This window comes from Meleagris gallopavo, chromosome Z, assembly GCF_905368555.1.
Source record: "Meleagris gallopavo chromosome Z, MGAL_WU_HG_1.1, whole genome shotgun sequence".
NCBI classification, from domain to species: domain Eukaryota; kingdom Metazoa; phylum Chordata; class Aves; order Galliformes; family Phasianidae; genus Meleagris; species Meleagris gallopavo.
In genome coordinates this window covers 67125766-67146508 of record NC_139435.1, presented here as the reverse complement: position 1 = coordinate 67146508, position 20743 = coordinate 67125766, and the positions used below count along the sequence as shown (strand labels likewise).

The 20743-nt window shown below is 38.1% G+C and overlaps 1 protein-coding gene across 16 annotated transcripts in view; it reads left to right on the top strand.

Moving 5' to 3' along the window:
- ELAVL2 (ELAV like RNA binding protein 2) overlaps window positions 1-20743 on the top strand; it is an 89593-nt gene that overhangs the window by 52095 nt on the left and 16755 nt on the right. For all 16 annotated transcript variants that reach the window (XM_085213401.1, XM_085213400.1, XM_085213399.1 and 13 more), the window contains one exon: window positions 9208-9311. In XM_085213401.1, the coding sequence (XP_085069527.1) occupies window positions 9208-9311 (104 nt within the window). The remainder of the gene's footprint in view (window positions 1-9207; window positions 9312-20743) is intronic.

The following is a 20743-nucleotide window of genomic DNA, read 5'->3' as shown; positions in this document are numbered from 1 at the left end:
AGTGCTGGTATTCAGTACTTTGTTAGTTCTTCTCAGTAGAGAAGTACAACTTTAGTTACAGTATTATGGCTGAGTGACTTGCATCATCATCAGTGTGCTCTCCCTAGCCTTATTCAGTGTCACGATAATGCTGGTGATCTCAGTGGCTTAAACTGCTCCTTTGACTGTGGTGATGCAGTAACTTTTGAAGTGAAGCAGCTAGGTAGCAGCTGGGTGATACCATTGTTGAGGCACACAGTGCTCTGTGGCCTTGTCACTCAGGAGGATTAGCCTAGTGTATTGTGGAGCATTCTGATGACTTCAACTGCAAATCAAGACAACTCAGTTGGACTATTTCATGCTCCCGTACCTGAAACTTTTCATCAAACTTACGCTCGTGAAGTTGGACTTGTAGCTGTATGTCCTGCTCACTGATCTTTCCTGTGGCCCCTTTGGTTTGCCTTCAAGACATTGTTTGCTATGACTAGCAACAGTTTTTAGGTTGATCTTCACATGGTATTTGCATGAACAATTGCACTACTTGTGCTTTGGCATGTCAGTCAGGTAATGCAGCATTTCCACTGCACTGAACTTCTGGAATATGTCTAAAATGGTGCAGGTCCAAGAAAACAAGAGCCTTTCTATATAGACTTTAATGTTGTCCTTGATGTTTCTTCTGATAGTGTTCTTATACCAGTGTTTACAGCATCAGGCTTTCTTCTGTCTTTCATCATGTCCAATGTTAAGTCAAGTGACTTGATACTATTTAAAAGGATAGAATATTGACTTCAGGGGATCTTGACTGCTTAGCTTTGTACACAAGAAAAAAACATGGATTTAAGCTAAGTTATTCTTAGTTAAGAGTCTTTGGCGTAAAATGAACATCTGTGAGTTTTGGCATAAATATGATATTCACTAGAAAATAAGCAGTCCTGATAGCAAGCAGATAATTTGATGTCTTGAAGGAGTGAAGCGCTGAAGGTGTAACTTACATTGCTGAAGTTCAGTTATGTAAAAAAAAGAAGAGCTCCCAGTCAGAATTCTTGAGTATTTTTTGTTGAAAATTTCAGCTCCTAGGCTTTACTTAGCTTCAGTAACATGTTCTAACATGTCAAATACTGATGCAAATAATATGTAATGTTATTCAGTATTTTCTGTGATATTTGTGTTCTTAATGGTTAAGTTCCTGTACTACAATATTTCACAATTGAACTTCTTAGCCTAAGTAAAAATGGTCTTGAGATTTCTGGAAAATCATCCTACTGAAATCCTAGTTTTTTTTTTAAAGCCTGCCTTACCTTTTTTTTTATTCCGTATGGAAGGTAAATGCATGAAGGTATTTGCTATTACTTGAATTTCTTAATTTTCTAGAGTATGACTGTGTTCTGTAAACTTTCGTATTAGAATATTAAGTTTTTCAAGCTTAGTGGATTTTTCAGGTGAATTATTAATCAAGCATAAATATTCTACTTAGGTTTTATTTAAAAAGAATTAGTTATTTTCATCTCAAATTGAATTATAGTTTTAGTTCTTCTTACATTCTAACAGCTATTGAAATTTGTGGAGATAGTTCATATGTTGCTTGTTAAGTGAAATGTAGGAGAGGTGGAACTTTTAAAACTAACTCTACTTTCACCTAAAACCAATGAATTTCACAGGACTCAAATTACAGCTTATAAGAAGAAAAGTCCATACTGAGAAGGCTTTGGGAGTTCAGATGCTTGCAGTATTTGTTATTGAACGCTTTAAACTCAGATTATTTTTTGGTGGAAAAAGAGATTGCCTGAAATTTTCAATTACCTATTTTTCTTGGTTTGTAGACTGTACTGATAAATGTTTAAAACTTAGCAGGATGAGCTTGGATGCTCTGGCAGTGTCACAGAGAGGCTGGGAAAGAGGTTTGCTGCTTGGTAGCTCTGAAACAACGCAGCCAAGGACTCCCTCGTGTGGTGGGTGTGCCAAGATTCAGAGGCATCTTTTTTGCATTTTTGTTAAGTCTCTTTATCTCCTGAGAGCACAGAGAGCATGACAAAGTAACACCTTATAATTCACCAGGATGTTTTAATTAGTCATGAAATCTAACCACCAAGCTAATCATCTGCTCTCCAACCACAGTCACGCAGTATACATCCTTTTATATGAATGTTAAAATAATGCTAACAATTGAAAATGCAGCACTTGAGTTCAGTTTGTTTCTGTGACCTCTTGAGGGCTTCTGAATCATACAGCCATAACTACATTTTAGAAGTAGCTTTAAAAATGGCTCACTTAGCATCTATTAAAGCTCAGCCTTGTCAGTGTTTCAAGCTTGTCTCTTAGGATATAACAGACTGTAATTGACACTTGAGCACTTTCAGGCAGACTTGTTAACAGGACTACATAGTTCAGATGGCTGAGCTCTCTCTTACTGTATCTCCAGTCCAGCAGCATTGAGTAAAGAGCTGTTGAAGAAGCTGCTTTTGGCACTTGTCTGAAATAGTATTTCTTAATTGTTCTGAGCTGCCTACAGGGTTCAGAAGTATGTTCTTCCTGGAACTAAGTGGTAGCTCTTGGGCTGAAACGGAAGAGAAACATTTTTTCTGCTGTCTTAAACTTACATTATAAAATACTGTGATCTTTTGCCTACTGCAAAAGGAAGGAGTTATGCAGACATCTGTCTCCATAGGAAGATTTTCTTTTGTTGCATTTGCTTGCGTCGATTTTCTAAGTACAGTTGTTGCAGTTAAAAAAAAATAAAATTGTTTATTGAGAAGGTTGACTGATCTGGGGGCTCTTTTCCTTTCTGTGCTTCTGTGGAAACACAGCAAGAAGAAATGTAGCTATTATGTGGAAGTTCTGGTGAAGTTTCAGAAGAAAATGCATTAACTGTGGATGCTGCTATTTCCCAAAAAAAAGAAAAAAGGTACTTTTTCTTATTGTCAGCAGTCCAGTTCCTAGGAGAGGCTATAAAAAGTGTCTTCATTGCTGTCCTGCTGTGGTTGGGCTGAATGTCCTGGTGTAGCTGGTTGCACAACTCTAACATAGGTGAACTTTAATGCAAGTTTTTTAGAAAAAAGGGACTAGACTTGATGGAGATTAATAATTTTGTATGTCTTTCAGTTTTCCTTTGCTCTTGTGTACACAAAATTACTGTTGAGAAATAAGAAACAGAAGACTTGGATGAAGCAGTACAAATGGTTTGAGTCAAACTACTGAGAGAGGTGATTTATAGATGGTCTTGGGAGATGCTGTTGCCTTGGGCAGATGATCACAACCAGAGCTAAAACTGTTGATCAGCAGATGATGATTAGCAAGAAGATACCTCCACGTTTAGAATGAGAGTGCTTTATTTGAATCTAAACAAACTCTGCTTCATCTTATAGTTAGAATGTTTTCTAAATTGATAGCAAGTCAGAAGGACATGCATGTACAAATGAGAGCCTATAAGAGGAGGTACAAGAAAAAAGTGACGTCAGGTTTGGAGATTAGCTGTATACACGGTGATAGTGGACCTAAAGTGAGACTTGACAGGAAGGAGTGAGCAGAGAGGGATTGCTCTGGTGTTGTCCTTGGCTGTATGCTCCTAATTGCCCTACCTAAAGCAAATTCTGAGACAAATCATGCTAGCTAATGTCTTTTAACCTTAAACTGGGGTTTACCTCAAGATGCATTAGGTGTTTCATGCAGTTGAGTACAGCTGAGCATGAGCATTTTTCTAGGTAATACTTGGACAGCACTAGGGCTTATTTTGTCTTTCATGTCACCTCCTATTTCTTACTTAAATCATTATGAGAAACTTGAATAGTAATGAGGGAACCTTGTCTATTCTTCCCAAGACTCATGAGAAAACTTTGCACAAGTAGTTAACTGTGGCCAAGTGAAATGAGGTAACTTGTAGTGGATTTTAAGGGTTCAGTAATCCAGAAGTAAGCTCTTTTAGATATTGTATGTACTTGTGCTTCAAGGAAATACGTGGTGCTGTATAGTGATGTGCAATAACAAATCAAAATCTGGGGGAAGACTAGACTTGCATTTCGCTAAGCAGCCAGTTAAGTTGCTCAGTCATCTTGTCATTCCTTCTCTCCAGAAAAATATCCTAAGCATCCTCATCACGGTCTTTGATTATAACGTTTTGTTCTTGTGAACAGGACTGTGATATAAGCAGTCTCCATAGAGTTGTTGAAGTTGCTGAAAATAACCAAAAACTTCTTCAGGAGAGGTTACAGAGAGATCTACAATCTAAAATAGTTTATCTTCCTGTTTATAAGCACTGCTGTGATGCTGTAATAGTGTGATTGTGATTACAGGGTTTTAGTAATTCGTGGTGGTGATTACCTTGTATGGTGAGCAGTGACAAGGTCCACAGGAGTCAGTTCCACACCTGTTCTGTTTCTTTGAAGGTAAAGAAGTAAAGTTCTGCACAGCTTTGCTGCCCATTCCTGTGTTGTTTTTTTTCTATGTTTTTTTGGTACTACTTTTAAAGATCGCTGGTAAGCCTTGTTTCTAGAAATGTTCTATCAGATTTTTCCTTCTAATCATCTCTCCACTTTGACTTTTCCTATTGCAAGTGATTTTTACTTAGCTTTTAGCTAGTTTTAGTCTACACCCCAGATTACCATTTATACTATTTCTGTGTCTCATCCAGAGCATAAGATCTAGTACAAAGCATACAGAAACATATTTTTAAATCTTACTAAGCTGTGAAATAACCACAAGAACTGTTGAGGTGAAGAAGCTCATTTGATGCAGTTGAGCATGTAGCATATCAAGTGTTACACATTTGCAGAAATGGGCAAAGTAACCTCCTTGAAGGTATTATTTTTCCTTTGTAGGAGAATTAGTAACTCATAATAAGAAACAGGATAGCCTCAAAAAGCATTGGTGGCTTTTCTTCAATTGCTGGCAGTGCCATTATGCACAAACTGGGAAGAAACACTTCTGAGGTTAAGATCTAGATGCAGATGACCCTATTCTAAAGTGGCAGCTAGAGATGCTTTTTGATTTGTGTTTAAGTCCAAGGATTATTTAACTTAGGGAGAACTGTAGATTTACTGTTTCATCTCTCACCCACTTGTGGACTTCAACAAATGTACTTCAAACTTCTTATTAGACTTGGAAACAAATGTGAGATGATTTGCAGTTGACTTCTATTTTGATGTATGAAGTAAGCTGATGTAGAAGGGTCACAGATGGAAAAGTCCAAAGCTATTTGGTTTTATCTTCAGCTTCTGGCAACAGAAATTAGTGATTTTAATTACAGAATGTTGAAGTTCCTTTTCTAAATATTTTATCTGGTGGATAGCCTAAGTGTCTAGTTTCTCAATAGTTTGTTTTGAAAGCAAGAAGTTTGAGTGTTAAAGAAAAGACTTCTCTGCACAGAATGAGGAAACTGTATTATACTTGCTAGCTAATTCCATGTTAAGGAAAGAGTGAAATGTGTGCAGTAGATGTGCTGTTCTTCCTCCATCTGAAATGTGTAGTCAGATTGGATTTCTTGTAGGCTTTTTACAGACACCATTAGCGCTAGCCAAGTTTAGAATGTAAGTTTTTTGTGGCGGTGAAACACTTAATTGAATTTCTAAATCCTTATCTTTCTAACTCAACTTTTATTTTCAAAAAAGAGGGAAAACAACCAGCAGATTTTGGACATACTTTGCATTAATTGGGAAACCTGTTGATTGTTTGAATTAATACTTCTACTGGTTTGTGTGGAATGATTTTCTAGAACTCAGCCACTGGTATACAAACTAAAAAACCCCTTATGCATTTTCCCTTAACGAAATGAGGGGAAGCAAACAGCAGCCCTGGAAGAGATGAGGTTCAACTTCCAGCTTTGTATTGCTTGTTGCTAGCCAAACTTCATCTTCTCATGGCCTTCTTCTGTGTTTCTTTGACACAGAATTGTTAAGAATTGCTGTGACATTCACAGTTCTTTTGGACAGTCTTTTCCAATGCTTCACTGCCCTCTAAGTAGTATCTCTCTAATATAGCCTGAATCTCCCCTATTTTAGTTTGAAACAATTTTTCCCCCTCCCTCCCTTGTCATATTGCTACCATATTGTGTAAAAAAAAAAAAAAAAAAAAAAAAAAAAAAAAAAAAAAGAAACTGGAAAGCTGAAATGGTCCCTGGAGCCTTCTATTTTCCAGGCTGAACAAGCCCAACTAAGACTCAGCCTTCCATCATAGGAGAGGTTCTCCAACCCTCTGATAATCTTTTGTGGTCCTTTTTTGCACCTTCTCCAATAGCTACACATCTTTCTTATGCTGGGGGTCCCAGGCCTGGATTCAGTACTAGAGATGAAACCTCACAAGAGCAGAGCAGAGGGAGGTGATTCCCACTCCCTGCTCCCACTCCACTCTTGATGCAGCCCAGCATACTATTGGCCTTCCAGACTTCATGAGCATGCTTCTGATTATGTCCAGCTTTTTGTCCATCAGCCCTTTACAGGGCTGGTTCTTTACAAGGCTACTGTCTTTCTTTACAGGGCTACTGTCGGTAAGTTAATCTGTCTGTACACATCTGATTGCGCTGGCCCAAGTGCAGCAGCTTGCACTTGGCCTTGTTGAATGTCATTATGTTCTTATGTGCCTGCTTTTCAATCCTGTCCATGTCCCCCTGGATGACATCCCTTCCTTCTGTTGTGGCTGCTGCACCACTCAGTGGTGTCATCAGCATACTTGCAGAGGGTACACTGTATCCTACTGTTGATGTCATTGATCAAGATGTTGAAGAATGCTGGTCCCAAGACAGACCCCTGGGGGAAACCAATCATCAGCAGCTCTCTTCTGGACAGAGTGCGGTTAACAGCAATGTTGACTGCAGCCATTCAGCCAATTCTTTGTCCATTGAGTAGTCTACCCATTACACCTATATCTCTCCATTTTTGAGATAAGGATGTGGTGCAGGACTGTCAAAGACCTTGCAGGAATCCAGGTGGATGACAGCAGTTGCCCTCCCTTTGTCCACCAGTGCAGTCGCTCCTCTGTAGTAGACCACAAGACTTGTCAGGCTTGATCTGCCCTTGATGAAGTCATGCTGGCTGTCCTGGATCATCTGCTCATCCCTTGTGTGCCTTAACGCAGTTTCCAGGAGAATCTCTCTCATGATCTTCCCAAGTACAGGCATAAGGATCAGTGGTTTGTAGTTTTCTCAGATCTTCTTTTCCCTTTTCTTAAAAATGGGAATGTTTCCCTTTTTTCCATTTGTGGAGGACATGACAGCCATGACTTCTCAAACACGGTCTTTGTTTGCTATGGTCTAGCTGTTTTTTATGTAAAAAAAAATGAAATTTATGTGCAGAAATCATTTATACTCCTCTGTTTGTCTTCTGTATTCTAGAAATAAGAATATATTGGGAGTGTGTTACATGAAGTAGCTTTCTTTGTAAGAAAGTTAAATCTAAGTTGTGGCTTAGAGGAGTTTCATCCTGGAGCATGACCAAGAACAAAAAAAAAAAATCAGCATTTCTGTCTTAGGAAGTAAGACATTCACTGAAGTTGCTTTTGCTTTTTCTTTTTTTTTTTTTTTTTTGAAACATTGCTAGGGAGAGTTTCTACAGACAGTGGGAGTGATGGAGGTGACAGGTGTAGAAATTGCTCTGCTGTAATCAAACTAACATGGAAAAAAATAACTTAGGTTAAGAAACTTAGCTGAGTTATCTAGATAGAGTCATAAATGAGCACAGACCATACTTCCATAGATTTTCATATTGTTTGTTACAGAACCACTGATAATGAACACCCTTATGAAAATCATAAAGAACAATTGCCTGCTCAGAGCAAGGCTGTGTAGAGCAGACTGCTCAGGGCATTGTCCAGTTCTGTACTGATGTTCTTTTTGTTAGTAACTTGGGATCTTCACCTATGGTCATCTGTTCACAACTGCTTCTAGCCATTTTTTTCTTGTGTTTATTATTTTAGATGAAATGGAGAAAAATGGATGCACTGTTGAACTGAGGTTTGTCTGTTAAACTTTTGGCGCTATGGTAGTTTGTACAAAACACTACCAACAGTGGTGGGCTTGTGACTGAACCCTCTCTTGTCTCTGCCCATCAGGTATTTTTGTTGCGTATGTTTTGCTATCTAGGTACCATATAAGAACTTCATAAATCATGGATGCTTTTAGATTTTTCCTGTGATAAATGAATTTGCCATGAATTTGTGCATTACCTAATACTGTTTATCCCTTTATCAGTACATTGCCAGGTAACACCTCAAACTAATGTTCTGTAAGTGGGCAGTATTGGATGCTTCCCATTGCTTTGACTTGTTCGTTCAGATTTTTGGATTTAACTTTTTCAGGTTCTTAAAATAATCTTCAAAGGCTGTGGGACTTTGTATTTAAAAAAAAAATAAATCTGTGCTAATGAAGGGTATGTTTGGTAGATAGTGTCCTGTTGCTGTGTTACATTTTTGTAGCTGTCCTTGTGTGCAGGAAATCTTTTAAAAAAGTATGCTGAAGGCATAGTTAAGGATGTTACATGCTTGGTTTTGAGATTTTGAAGAGATGAAGTCTGGAGTGCTTAATAAGTGCTAGGCACAGCACACTGATTGAAATGGGCTGTGGCTCAATAAGAGAAGTTCTCTATTGCCATCTGTGATCTGAATTGGTGATGCTAGAAGAAACTGTTAACGTGGCATCTTTGTTCTAATGATTTTTAACTGATGTCCAGTCATTTGTATGAATTGATATGAATATAAGTACAAGATGGTCTTTTAAAACCCCTTGCTACCATGAGGCTGTACTCTTTGTGAGTAACATCTGTAGAAAAATCAGCTTCAGAGATCTCTTGGCTAAAATTCTGGTTCTGAAATGCCTTTGAAATTCCCTTATTTTGAAGTATTGTTAGAGAATTTTACCATTAAGCTTTCTGTACTCAATTAAAAAGATGAATAGTGGATTTTTGATGTTTTAACTCGAAAAATCTTGCATTACATTTTGTCTCCAACAGTTCCTAACAAATTACTGAATGTATTTCATATAGTTTTTTTTCTAGTCTTTCATTAAAATTATTGTGGCCATTTCTTCATTGAACTGAGGGGTAATCTATGGGAAAAGAGAAGGCTAGTTAAAGATAGTAGCCTTACTGGAAAAACAAGATGTTGTGAACATCTGAAACTTCACTGTTGCAGGTGACTGTTCCTCAGTATAACTTGTTGTGTGTGCATGTAAGGTTTTTAAAACACTTCCAGTTATCTGTTTGACAGCATAGATATACTAATGATCACTTTTTTCCTTTCTTTAACCAGGACAGAGCTTGGGTTACGGTTTTGTGAACTATGTTGACCCCAAGGACGCTGAGAAAGCTATCAATACACTGAATGGATTGAGACTTCAAACTAAAACAATAAAAGTATGTACTGCTTTCTATGACTACAAGAAACTAAATTGTTTTTGACTTATTGACTTTGTTATTTATGACTTGTGTTCTTCGAAATAAAATTCAGGCATTCTGCTGTTGACAGTAAAATAGCATAGGACTTCACCATGAAGCAGGTGATTTGTCCTTTGTAATCTAGTTAGATTTAAAGCTAGATTGTAATTAAATATAGAAAATTGAGAGTTGCAAGTTCTTAGCACTTGCATGTGAGTGTGATCTAACTGAGAAATCAGATCAAATGCTTGGTTTGCTTGAGTTACAGAAGTGCAGTATTTCATATCGTCTAAAGGCTGCACTGTGCACTTCCTACCTACCCTCTGAAATAAGAGAAAATAATTCACTTAGTGAACAAGGCACTTGCAGCCTAAGAATACTCTTGCATATCCTTAAAATGAAATGCTGTGATAACTGTTTTGGCTACAAAGATCCATGAATTACTGGTCTTGCAAGGTTGTTCTGTAGCTAGTGTTCATATAGTTGTTTGTTTGGAATTCATGTTTTTGTTTTAACTCCCATCATGGATGGAGCTGTACAGCTCTCTTTGTAAGAGAAAAGCAGCAATATAGTTATTGTTATAAAATAGTGGTTTAACAAAATTTCATTGTCATCTCAAATCTTGTGAGGTTGTCTTACTTACAAGTTACCCTAGTTTAACAAGATTTATAGGACTAACCAGGCTTCTCAAGGAGACCCTCCCATTGAGTCACAAGGTTTAGAGCAGACTCTTGTTTTCTAAATTCCTCCTTGATTTAAATATGTCTGAATCCACCCCTAGTTTCAAACTTGACAATGGTTTATGTCTAAGGGATTACATGTACATAGTAAATCTAAGATATAAGCTTATGTAGGATTTCGGGTCTTGCTGTTACTCATTTACTGAGGATCTGTATCAACAAAGAGTCTCTTAGTGTCAAGATGTGTAGTGTTACTGCAGTGCATGTGTCCTCAAGGCATCCCTACTCAGAGAGACATCCTGTTGTTCAGTCTGCGTCATACAGGAGAGCTTGAAGAGCACTTGAGCTGTTTATTATTTGTGGGGTAGGATGACTGACTCATAGTCGGATGCTGAATATGATTTTGAGCTGGATGTTAATTCTTCCAAATCTTAAGCCACAGTGCTCAGAGCTGTGACTAAGGTTGGCACTGGCTCATCTAGTCCTTAGCTGTGGAGCAAGGTGCCTGTTTCTTGATCTGCTAGCCTGGGCCAGAAAGTAACCAGTACTGTGATCACCACCCATCTGAGAAAAGTTGATGATCAGTCAGGCTGAAAAGAGGAGAGCAAGGGATGTCTTGCACTGTCACACTCCTGTGTTCCTATTTACTAAATTCGGTTTACTGAATTTCTAAAAGTACAGATATTGAGACCTGGCTCATCAGTTGTTTTTTCTTGCTTCATTCTGATTGCATCTTTTTCTTTCTTACAGAATGGTTTCATTTTCTCCAAATGTATGAAGGCAGGGTCATGGTGATGAGGAAACGGCTTTATAATTAGCATATGTTTCTTACGTTTTTGTTATTTATATTTTTAAAGTGTAGCATTACACAATTATTCCATTATCAGAAGAAGATACTCATTCAGTCATTTGGGTTCTGAAATCTCAGGATAGGAGATGAAAATCTGTCAGATAATGGAGACTTCTGAACCTGTTTCACAGGTGCTAATGCCTGAAGGTGACGTATCAGCCAGCTTCTTCATTAAACAGCAGAGTTTGCTGTCCAATCTCTTGTAGTGATGGCCCTCCATCTTGTAATCAAAAGCTCTCCTCTTAAGATGTTTGAAGTTTTAATTGAAGTTAAAAGCCACTGCTGAGCCAGTTAAACATAACTGAAATTAATACAAGGTGACAGTGATTACAGTTAGAATTCCCTACCTGTTCTGTATTGATGAAGTTTAATAAGTATGTGACGCTATTTGAAACATACATATACTGCTGTTTGACAAACACTCAGTTATGGAAAGATTTGGGTAGGTGCTTGGCTGTGGCAGACGGGGAGCTCTCCCATGTTGTTTGGCGGGGCGAGATGGAAGGAAGTCATTCAGTGCTCCAGAAGCATGTGCAGATTTTGAAGGAGAATTCAAAAGGGAATAAATTTGTACTCCAGTAATGTTGCAAGTATATGCAATTTAGTATTAATTAGGATTAAATATCTTGGTTTGTAAGAATAAGGAATGCATCTGCCCAGGGTATTCTGTGGACTATGTTAAAAGACAAGTAACTGAGCATTGGCTTTTCTTCATATGAGAGTGGCAAGTTCTGACTTTTCTTGCCTGTGTTCCATTCTGTTTAACTTCAGCAAATTCTCACAAGGTTAATGTACAGGTAGTTGGGAAAATATTGCTTTACTCCCTTCCCATCCCTTGTTAAGTATAAGCTGGGTTTCAGGGCAAGTTCTCATGGTTGTACTCACCCATATGCTGTTTAAAACTGGTTGAGTTTACCAGTTTCAACACTACAGTGGCAAGAATTGGTTAGGAGAGTTTCTTATGTGTTTCAGGACTGAGGGCATTGGTACACTAGAAAGTTGCTTCTGTTAGAAGAGCTGTGATGTCTCTGTGGTTGAGAGAATTGTCAGGGATGTCTGCTTTTATATCTGAAGCAATATAAATAGTCACCTGGGAAGCAGGCTGTATTTCATATTTCTCTCATCAGTCCAGAGACTGTTCTGAACAGAAGTGAAGGTGATATCAGAGCTCTTTGTGCAGGAACATTTTGGGGGAGCAGTCCTTTCTGAGCAGTCAGTACCAGGACCTTGATGGAGCCTGCAGTATTCCTATTTATCTGGAGCTGATAGCCCATTTAAAAACTATATATTTATTGGCAAACTCAAAATCCAGCTCCTGGTTGAATTTGACTTGAAGTTAGATTTGAAACTTAAAACGTGGATATCAGCCAGGTTTTAATATACAGTTCTGAAAAATGATGGAATTGTGCCTCCAGTGGATATTTTTACTTCGGAAGAAAAGATGTGTATTCTTAAGATCTCTGTAAAACTTTTTCATTTAGGTAGATTAATTGCTGAGAGTGCTTGTTTTCCTACTGGCATGCAGTTCTGGAGGGAAGTTGTTTAGGTGATGGACCTTCATGTCGTGTCTGGACTAAGTGCTTTCCCGTTCAGGGAGAATTGATCCCAATGTGAAAATTGTCTAAAATTGTGTACATGACAGATACCCATCATCCACAGCTTCTCCTCTAGTATAATACAACCGTTAAACACTGGTTATATTCCTCTGACACCTAAAAGGGATGCCACCTACTTTTTCTTAAAGTAAAATATATTTAAAACATGAATTTGTGGGCTAATGGCTATTTGTGTGGGTAGCAAAATTGAACCTATCGCCTACTGCCTTTTCTGAAAGATGACCATCTTTTGTAATGCTTTATGGAATACATGTAAGTAGGCTTATTAGAATTGCCAGTAGTCTGAAATTTTGGCTTCACTGTGAAGCTTCAAGGTGAAAATAAGCAATATCATAGAAGAGATAAAATACTTTCTATGGCTTCTCTTTTGGAAGATGTTTCTGGGAAGTACTTTTTCACTGACTCCTAAGTAGAACAAAGCCACTGTAGATTTGTGTGTTTATGGTGATGGTCTTTGATTACCCACTTGCTTGTACAGTAATTTGTTCAGTTCTGTCCTGAAAACATAATTCCCAAGTGTGGAAAGCTTAGAGGTGCAAACAACATTGCAAGCATCACTTCCTTTCATGTAGTGATAGGTGAACTCAGCACATTCTTTGTTAGGTAGATTTCTGCATGAGGAAGAGGAAATCCTTAGTGAATTTTCCTTCACCTCACTTCAGGGAAAACGCCTTCAGAAAGACAAATTAAATCATAAGTTGATCTGAATGGCAATATCTTTAAGTATGTTGTAAATGACTTTTGCACAGACAGAATTCTTTCTCTTAAAAGGAGCAAAAAAAACAATGGCCAGTCCTTCAACTGGTACAAAACTGTGCCAGGAGGCAGATTTTAATGTGATTAATGCTAGCAGAAGGACATAAATCTCAGTTTGGCTTTCCTTCTTGTGGGTGCCAAGGTGATTGAATAATGCATGTGGGCGTGAGTGGGTTGGAGCTCCCAAAGGACAGAGCTGATATCAGTAACATGATGCTTGTTTCTGTCTCAAGGTGAGATGGGACTGCAGAACTTCCCTCAGTCCTTATCTCGGCTCTCCATATGGCAGTGCTTCCCCGTGCAATGGCTAACAGGTGGTTTTCTTAAATGCGAGTGACATGTGGTGCAGTCACATACGCAAATATTAATTGGAAATGAGAATGAAAATGGTTTGTCCTAACTACGGGCCTGACCTTCTGTGTAAGATAGCATTGATGATCTAACTGCCTTCTGCCTGCTTTTTAAAAATCAGATTTAGTAAGGTTTTTTCCTCTTTCAAGTTCTTTACTTGACTACTAGTGTTTACATGGGTACTCATCACCTGTCAAGGGAATATAGATTTAAGAAATATTTTATTTAAAGTATTAAATCCGTAGGTTTTCTTCCCACTCCTTCATAGCTTTGCATATATTTAAAGAGATAATTATCAGACTTAATATGTAACATTTCCAAAAGGAAGTTGGAAGTAAGTTTCAGTGATTTTTCTGGCCATGTGCAGGGAAGTCCTACTTTTGCCATCAATTTTTCCTAGTTCAGTGCTTTATTGTAGAAAACTGTGTAATTAGAGCAGTGAGCTGTTGGTTCAGTGTTGGAAATACAGCAAGAAGAGACTTGAAGGCATGTGCAGCAGCCTTGTTTGTGTCCTCTGAGATAGCATGTCCTTAAGCACTTGGCATTATACTGTGCTGTTTCACTGATGCTGTGAACCACTATCTAGAACCATTAATTAGAGGCACAGTAGGATTCATGTTAAAAGAACTGTCCTCCAACTTCGCTGCTCAAGATCTGTACCATTACAAACCTGACAGTACTTTTGAAAGTGTTTCATAGGAAATAATAAAAAATAAAATACTGAATAAAAAAGTACTTGTTTGATTTCTGAATTAGTGCAGCAGAAAAAAAGATCTTGATTGTTCCTGTCTTCTCTAACATTGACACTTTTAGAAGAAAATTTTAGTCATCTCACTTCTACTCATCTCTCTGGGGAGCGATGAAATGTATGAATTGTGGACTAGTTGATCTTCAAAGGTCTTATCCAATCTAAACCATACTGATTCTAAATACCCAGGGACAATTGAGCTGTGGAGGTGAAATAAACCCTCCTTACTGCCTCAGTTCTGCTCTTACAGTACTAAAGAACATTGATCTGGTGAGTGGCAAAAGGGGATTCTGTTTGGAGGTTTAGTTAAAGCTAGTGAATTTTACTGATGCTGTCAAATCAGCAAAGATAGAGAGGGGGCGTGGAGGCAGACAGTTTGGTCATGACAGAGTAATTATTAAATACTTCATACCAAGGACTATATTCTTCAGGTAAAATTGAAGCACTCTAGTAAACCTGAGGCAATAGAACAATTGATCTTGGAACAAAGGTAAAGATGTTTTTTGCCATAAATTTCTTCAGGAGTCATATAAATGGTAATTATACCACCTTATAGCTGTGTTATGGAAATGCTGTCAAAGCTTTAACTATTTTAAGCCCCCTCCTCACCTCACATGTACCTTTTCACCTCCAAGTAAAACTTGTTCTTCACTGAAATTCAAACCCCTTCATACTGTCAGATGATGAATGTCATTTAACTGGCTTATCTGAATGCTTACTCCTTGTGTTGTGAAAGCATCTTGCTGTCATGTCCTGTAAACCATGCTGAGATGACATGGCTCTTCATTAATGTCAAACTGCTCAAGGTGAAAAACACAGCATCTCTGACTTAATATTGTACTCATCCATTTCATTGCATAGCTTTTTTCCTGTTTGGGCCAGTTCTCTTTTCTTGCAGGAGTCTACTGCAACTTTCTCAGGATCAGAGGCTCCTCACATCAGTGCAGTTTGCACTAAGACTGCAGAACTGAGAGGGTTTGGTATTCTCTGAGACTGCACAAAAGGTATCCAGCATGAATAGATGTGGTAGGGCAAACCAGGGCTGGAGGAAGACTGTAAACATTGCCAAAGAGCTGAGTTATAAGAATGCAAGAAAATAATAATTTAAAAAAAGGGACCAGTTTTACACTTTATTGTCCTCAGCCCTCTCAATACTATGGAAAGTCTAAGTAGGATATGACTTTTCTGCATGCATCCAAAAAGCTGCAAATGTCAAGCATGAACATCTGCTTTGGCTTGTTAAAAACTTAATTTCTCATCAAGAGTACTTACTCCAAAATACAGATGCACTTACTTTGGAAATTATAGAAGTACTGAGAATCTGTTTGACTCTATTAAGCTAATGGCTTTCCAGGCTATTTTACATTGTAAATATTGACTGCAGGCATCTTTCGTTCTTGCAGTAAGACTTTTTCCTGAAAGGTTTCATAGGTAAATAATATCTGGATAATTAATTTTTTACATTTTTACAAGGTGTGTAGTGATTAATACAGCACAGACTCAATGATGTGCTTGTCAATGTTTCTGTGTTTGGAGAGCTGCTGAGGAGGAACGTGGAGAACTTAAAGTGCACTTATTTTCGTTCACCTCAGCTTCAAAAACAAGCAGAATTGAGGCTGCTTGCTTTGTTCTTTGTATATTTCTATAAAGGGCTGGATATTATACTGCGTCCTGTCCTTTTAAGTGAAGTGGTTATTTTTTTTTTAACTGGAGGTTTTTGAAGTGTGCAATGCTGTTACAGCTGTTGGACATGAGTGAGGAGAGTGTATTTATCAGATCAGAATCAGGAATGGTAAGAATGGGAAAGGTCTAAGGGCTGCCAGAAGTAGGAAAGCCTTTTCTCCAGGTGCAAAGAGAAGTTTGGAGAATGTTTCCTTTTATTTATTGTTCTTCCTTTGCACGTAAATTAGATCTTGTAAGTAATTCTTAAAGAGATGATAATTGACTGCAGAATTTGAAGTCTTCTGTACTACAGACCCTTTAAAGGCAAAGCAATCACCAGAATTGTTATCCTGAGATTAGCATAGAATCATGAATCCTTGGAAAGGACCTCTGAAGGCCATCTAATCCAACTCCCCTGCAGTGAACAGGGTCAGCACAGCTAGATCAGGTTGCCCTGGGTCTGATACAGCTTAGCCTTGAAAGTCTCCAGGGACAGGGCATCAAGCACGTCTCTGGGCAACCTCTTCCAGTGCCTCACCACCCTCACTGTAAAAGACCTTTTCCTTATATTCTAATCCCTATTATCCTTATATCCACTGGAGTGCACAATCTTTATTTCAGTTTATTGTAGAAGGACATCTGTGATCTTAATTGCTTTATTTCTCTTGTAGTACAATAGATTTCTAATAGTACAGCATTTGTATTTGTATTGTCTCAAACACTTTTATGAAAACCTGAATCTGTTAGTTTTTTAGCAGGGTTTCCATTTGTTTTCTGTTGTTAACTTCAATGCTTCTGCATGTGTAATTTTGTGGATGGAAGCAATTTGAATCCTACACTGTAGGTGTAGGAAGGGACCTTTAGAGATCAGTGAGTCTCACCCCCTTACTAAAGCAGGTTCCCTGCAGTAGAAATCTCTTGTACCCACTTCAGACCAGGTCTTCTGAAAGCCTGTTTTTGGTGTTCCTTTGTGGTAGGTAATTTTGCTAGCTGTTCATCTTGAAGAACAACGCTTTACTTCATCAGTTATATTCTAAGAAGGGTTCCTAGTCAACTTCTTCTCAATTGTGTTAAGATTGATCTTAAGAAAAAAAAAAAAAGCAAAAAAACAGCAGAACAAGGACCAGGAAATGTAGCTGCCAGCAGGACATAAATTGTGAGGTCAAGTAAGTTAGAGAAGAGCTGACTTTCTTCATTAAATTCTGTATTCTTCGTTAAATTCTGTATTTCGGTGTTCTTCCTCATCCACTGTCTTCCTGAAGTAGAATACATGTTTAGGGTTACAGAAGGGTTAAAAAATTATAACTGGAGAATGCAGTTCAGGCCCTGTCAAACCCAAAGTACCATACCTGTCCTTTCTCATTCTAATGCCTGAAGATGGCCTCTTATATCTTCATCAGTGCTAATAGCAAGAAACAGAAGGAAAACCAGTGTACCCTTGTTAAGGACAACCTCTCTGGACACTTAGTTTAAAATGCCTTGAGCCATCCTTGCTGAAATTTGTAACCATTGCTCAGAGGTTTCCTTGGGTTTAATTAATTTTTTTTTTTTATTCTTTCTGAGACCACCAATGTATTTTTAGCCTAAACTGACCATGTTCTTTAATAGATGGTGGTACTCTTATTCACCAAGCTGCTACTCTAAACAAGGCCAAAGGCAAATGTAGACTGCTCTAATGTTTGAAACATGCTGCTTGATACTATGACATGCTGCGTAGAGATCCTCTAGCTGACTATTTTCAAAACCTATTGAGATTATGAAAAATCTTATTAACTTCAGGGTTATGTTAGGACACTTAAACATACATTCCTATTATGTTGGTAATGTTTCCAAGGATTTTTTGAGGGTATACTCTAACTGTATAAGCATACAAAACACCAGAACAGTGTGTTCAAGTGCAGTACCAGCTTGATCTGTCCTTGCTTATAGAATCATGTTTTATCACTTTTGCATGGAAGAGATTCAGATACCTTCAACAATGTTGCTTGCAGAAAATTCTCTCATGAATGGGAAGCTGTTTTTTCCTAAGGTGTGTTCCTCCTGGGAATTCTAGAAGAGAAGATAGGTGTGTTTTTTTTTTTTTTGGAAGAGCTGCTGGAAGTTATAACTTTCTAGTTGAAGCATCTCCTCTATCCAGACAAACCAGTGAATTGTAGTTGCTTTTTCAAATGAAACATGGTTCTTAGATAACTCAGTGCTATTCAGGGGTGTGGGACTGAGTGAGAATCAAAGCTGACTGATTACTAAGTAGAGGGCGTTCATCTAGGTGTAAACCCTGGATGGGCATTGGGAGAGAAGAGCCCCTTAAAATCTTAAAGGAAACATAAGCTGTTATTCTGGTGTGTTGCCATGTGTTGAATGTAATACTATTATTGATCAGTAGGGTTCCTGAGAAATGATGTGAATAGGCCATATTCTATTAGAAAACCCACAGGTTAATGACTGGCTTAATAGTGACAGGAAAAAGTTGATGACTTACTGATGTAAGACCAACTGTTGGTCTCATCTGTGTCAACATGACTGCTCAGCTGCTGTATACAGTGTGTCTTTGGTAATTGAAAAAATGTCTTGCTCTCATAAGGAGATATTGTTGTATTTCATTTCAGGATACCCTTGGGAATAGTACTGTGAAGAAATGCTTTCTTTCTGGACTAGAGAATCCTATGCTTTACACCTTGCGAGATGTTTTTATCTCAATGGATTGCTTTTGGGCTTTCCCAATTTCTCATACTGGTTGTCTCACACCTCTCTTAGACCTTTCTTCTCATCCAAATAGCATTTGCTGGTGATCTGTGTCCATCGTAAAGCTTGCATCTCTGTACTCAGCTTTTTGTTACATCTGCTTTTGTAATGATTAAATTATGTTCCGTTTTGAGGAAATTGGAAAGAAAAGAAGAGTGGATTAAAATGTATAACTGGGATTTAGAGATAGGTAAAATTCGGTTTCAATTCTTAGATTTCATGCTGATCCAGGGTTTCCCAGCAGGTGGTCCAGATTTTCTGTGCAGCTGGGTCTTTTGCTCTGCTATCCACTGGAAAGCTGGGTCTGCCAAATATGAGCTGTGCTGCAGCAGAGAAGTGCCAGGTGTCTGTGGTAGTTCTCCTACCTGACAGATCAACCACAGAATTTCATAATGTGGTCAAAGAGGAGTGAAAGTACAAAATCTTTCAGTAACCTATGCTTGTGAGCACAAGTTCATTATTATAATCAGTGAATTTTTTCTCCTCAGTGTCTAGCTTTAAAATTGATGAAAGTCCCGTGTTTGAGATGACATAGCCAGAGTTCACACTCTGCAGTAACATGCTTGAGTGAAAATGGTAAAAATGCAAAGGGGAAGATTTTCCAGTGAGCAGCTGCAGGAAACTCCATCCATAAGTAGACTTCACCATTTTTACTCATTTAATTTTTTTTTCAGGGAAGGAAGGTTGTTTTTTTTTGTTTTTTTTTTGTTTTTTTTTGGTTTTTTTTTGTTTTTTTTTGTTTTTTACAGTATAGGTCCTTTGGTTTTTGTATACTATTATGCCTGTCAGTAGTCACTTCTAACATCTTACTTTAGGCTTGCTTGTAAAAGTACTGGATCTTCAGTGTTCCAGCAGAGCTGTTGATATGAACATATAAGGAGCTGTACTGGTCAGCATAGCTGTCCTTGTGTGGCAGTGTGGGGGATCCGTTGTCAAGAGTGTGTAGGAACTGATACTGCTGTGCTGAAATGTCCTAGACAATTAGTATCTTTGCATCTTAGTGTTCTGATGAGCCTAATGAGCCCAGTGAATCATCCTGGTCCCTCAGACCAGGATCTCCCACAGATTACCACTTTGTGGCCAGTTGTGGTTCTGATTGTCTCTGTTTTTCTGGATGAACAAACTTGCAGATTGGTCTGTTCATTCCCTCTGTGTTGGGCATGGAGTGGGCAAGTGTTCCATTACTAACCTGGAACTCTGGCACTGCGTTTAGCTGGCATTCTTCATAAGATGGAGACTAGCATAGCAAAACATCCTTTGATTAAAGTACTGAAAAGGCATTTCTGTGCTACCTATTGCAGCCCAAGTTGTAAAAGCAAAACCTGTTATTAGTCTTTTTACTAATTTAGGCACGTAGGTGAAGCAGTGTTTAACAGACCACTCTTGGGAACTGTTAAAATGCACTAAGTTGCTTTTATTTACAGAAGGAAGCCCATGTTGCTAGTTTGCTTTTGTCATAAACGTGTTAGTACAAGCTTTTACCACCAGCATAAACTCAGCATAGCACATATGTGTTAATCTAACTTTTTTGCATATACTGGAAAACCAGCCTTAGAGGTTTATTTGGAGTGGGTCTGTCTTTAATTTGAATAGAGGCTGAAAGTAGACTTGATAAATGCATGTCAACACACTCTTCTGTTTCTGGCAGCCTTTTCCTGGCTAGTGACAGCTGAAACCAAGCTCACTGTTCTGCTTCATCATTCTATTGGAAATACATGAAGAGTTCTCGAATCATGGCATCTCATATATTGACCTAAGTGCAGGTTAAGATACTTGCCTTATACAGTCACCTCTGAGAATATTGCCCAAGCAGAAACAATATATCCTTTTTTTATTGTACTTGCCAAGAGTGCTTATATTCCTCATGTCTATCTTTTCCCAGTATACACCTGTCTGCTTTGCAAAATGTTTACCCACTTTGTGGATGTCTGGCTTTCTCTACTAAAACAAGCATTTTTAAAGAAATGGGTAGTATCTGTAAGACAAAGCATTGTAAGCTGAAAATA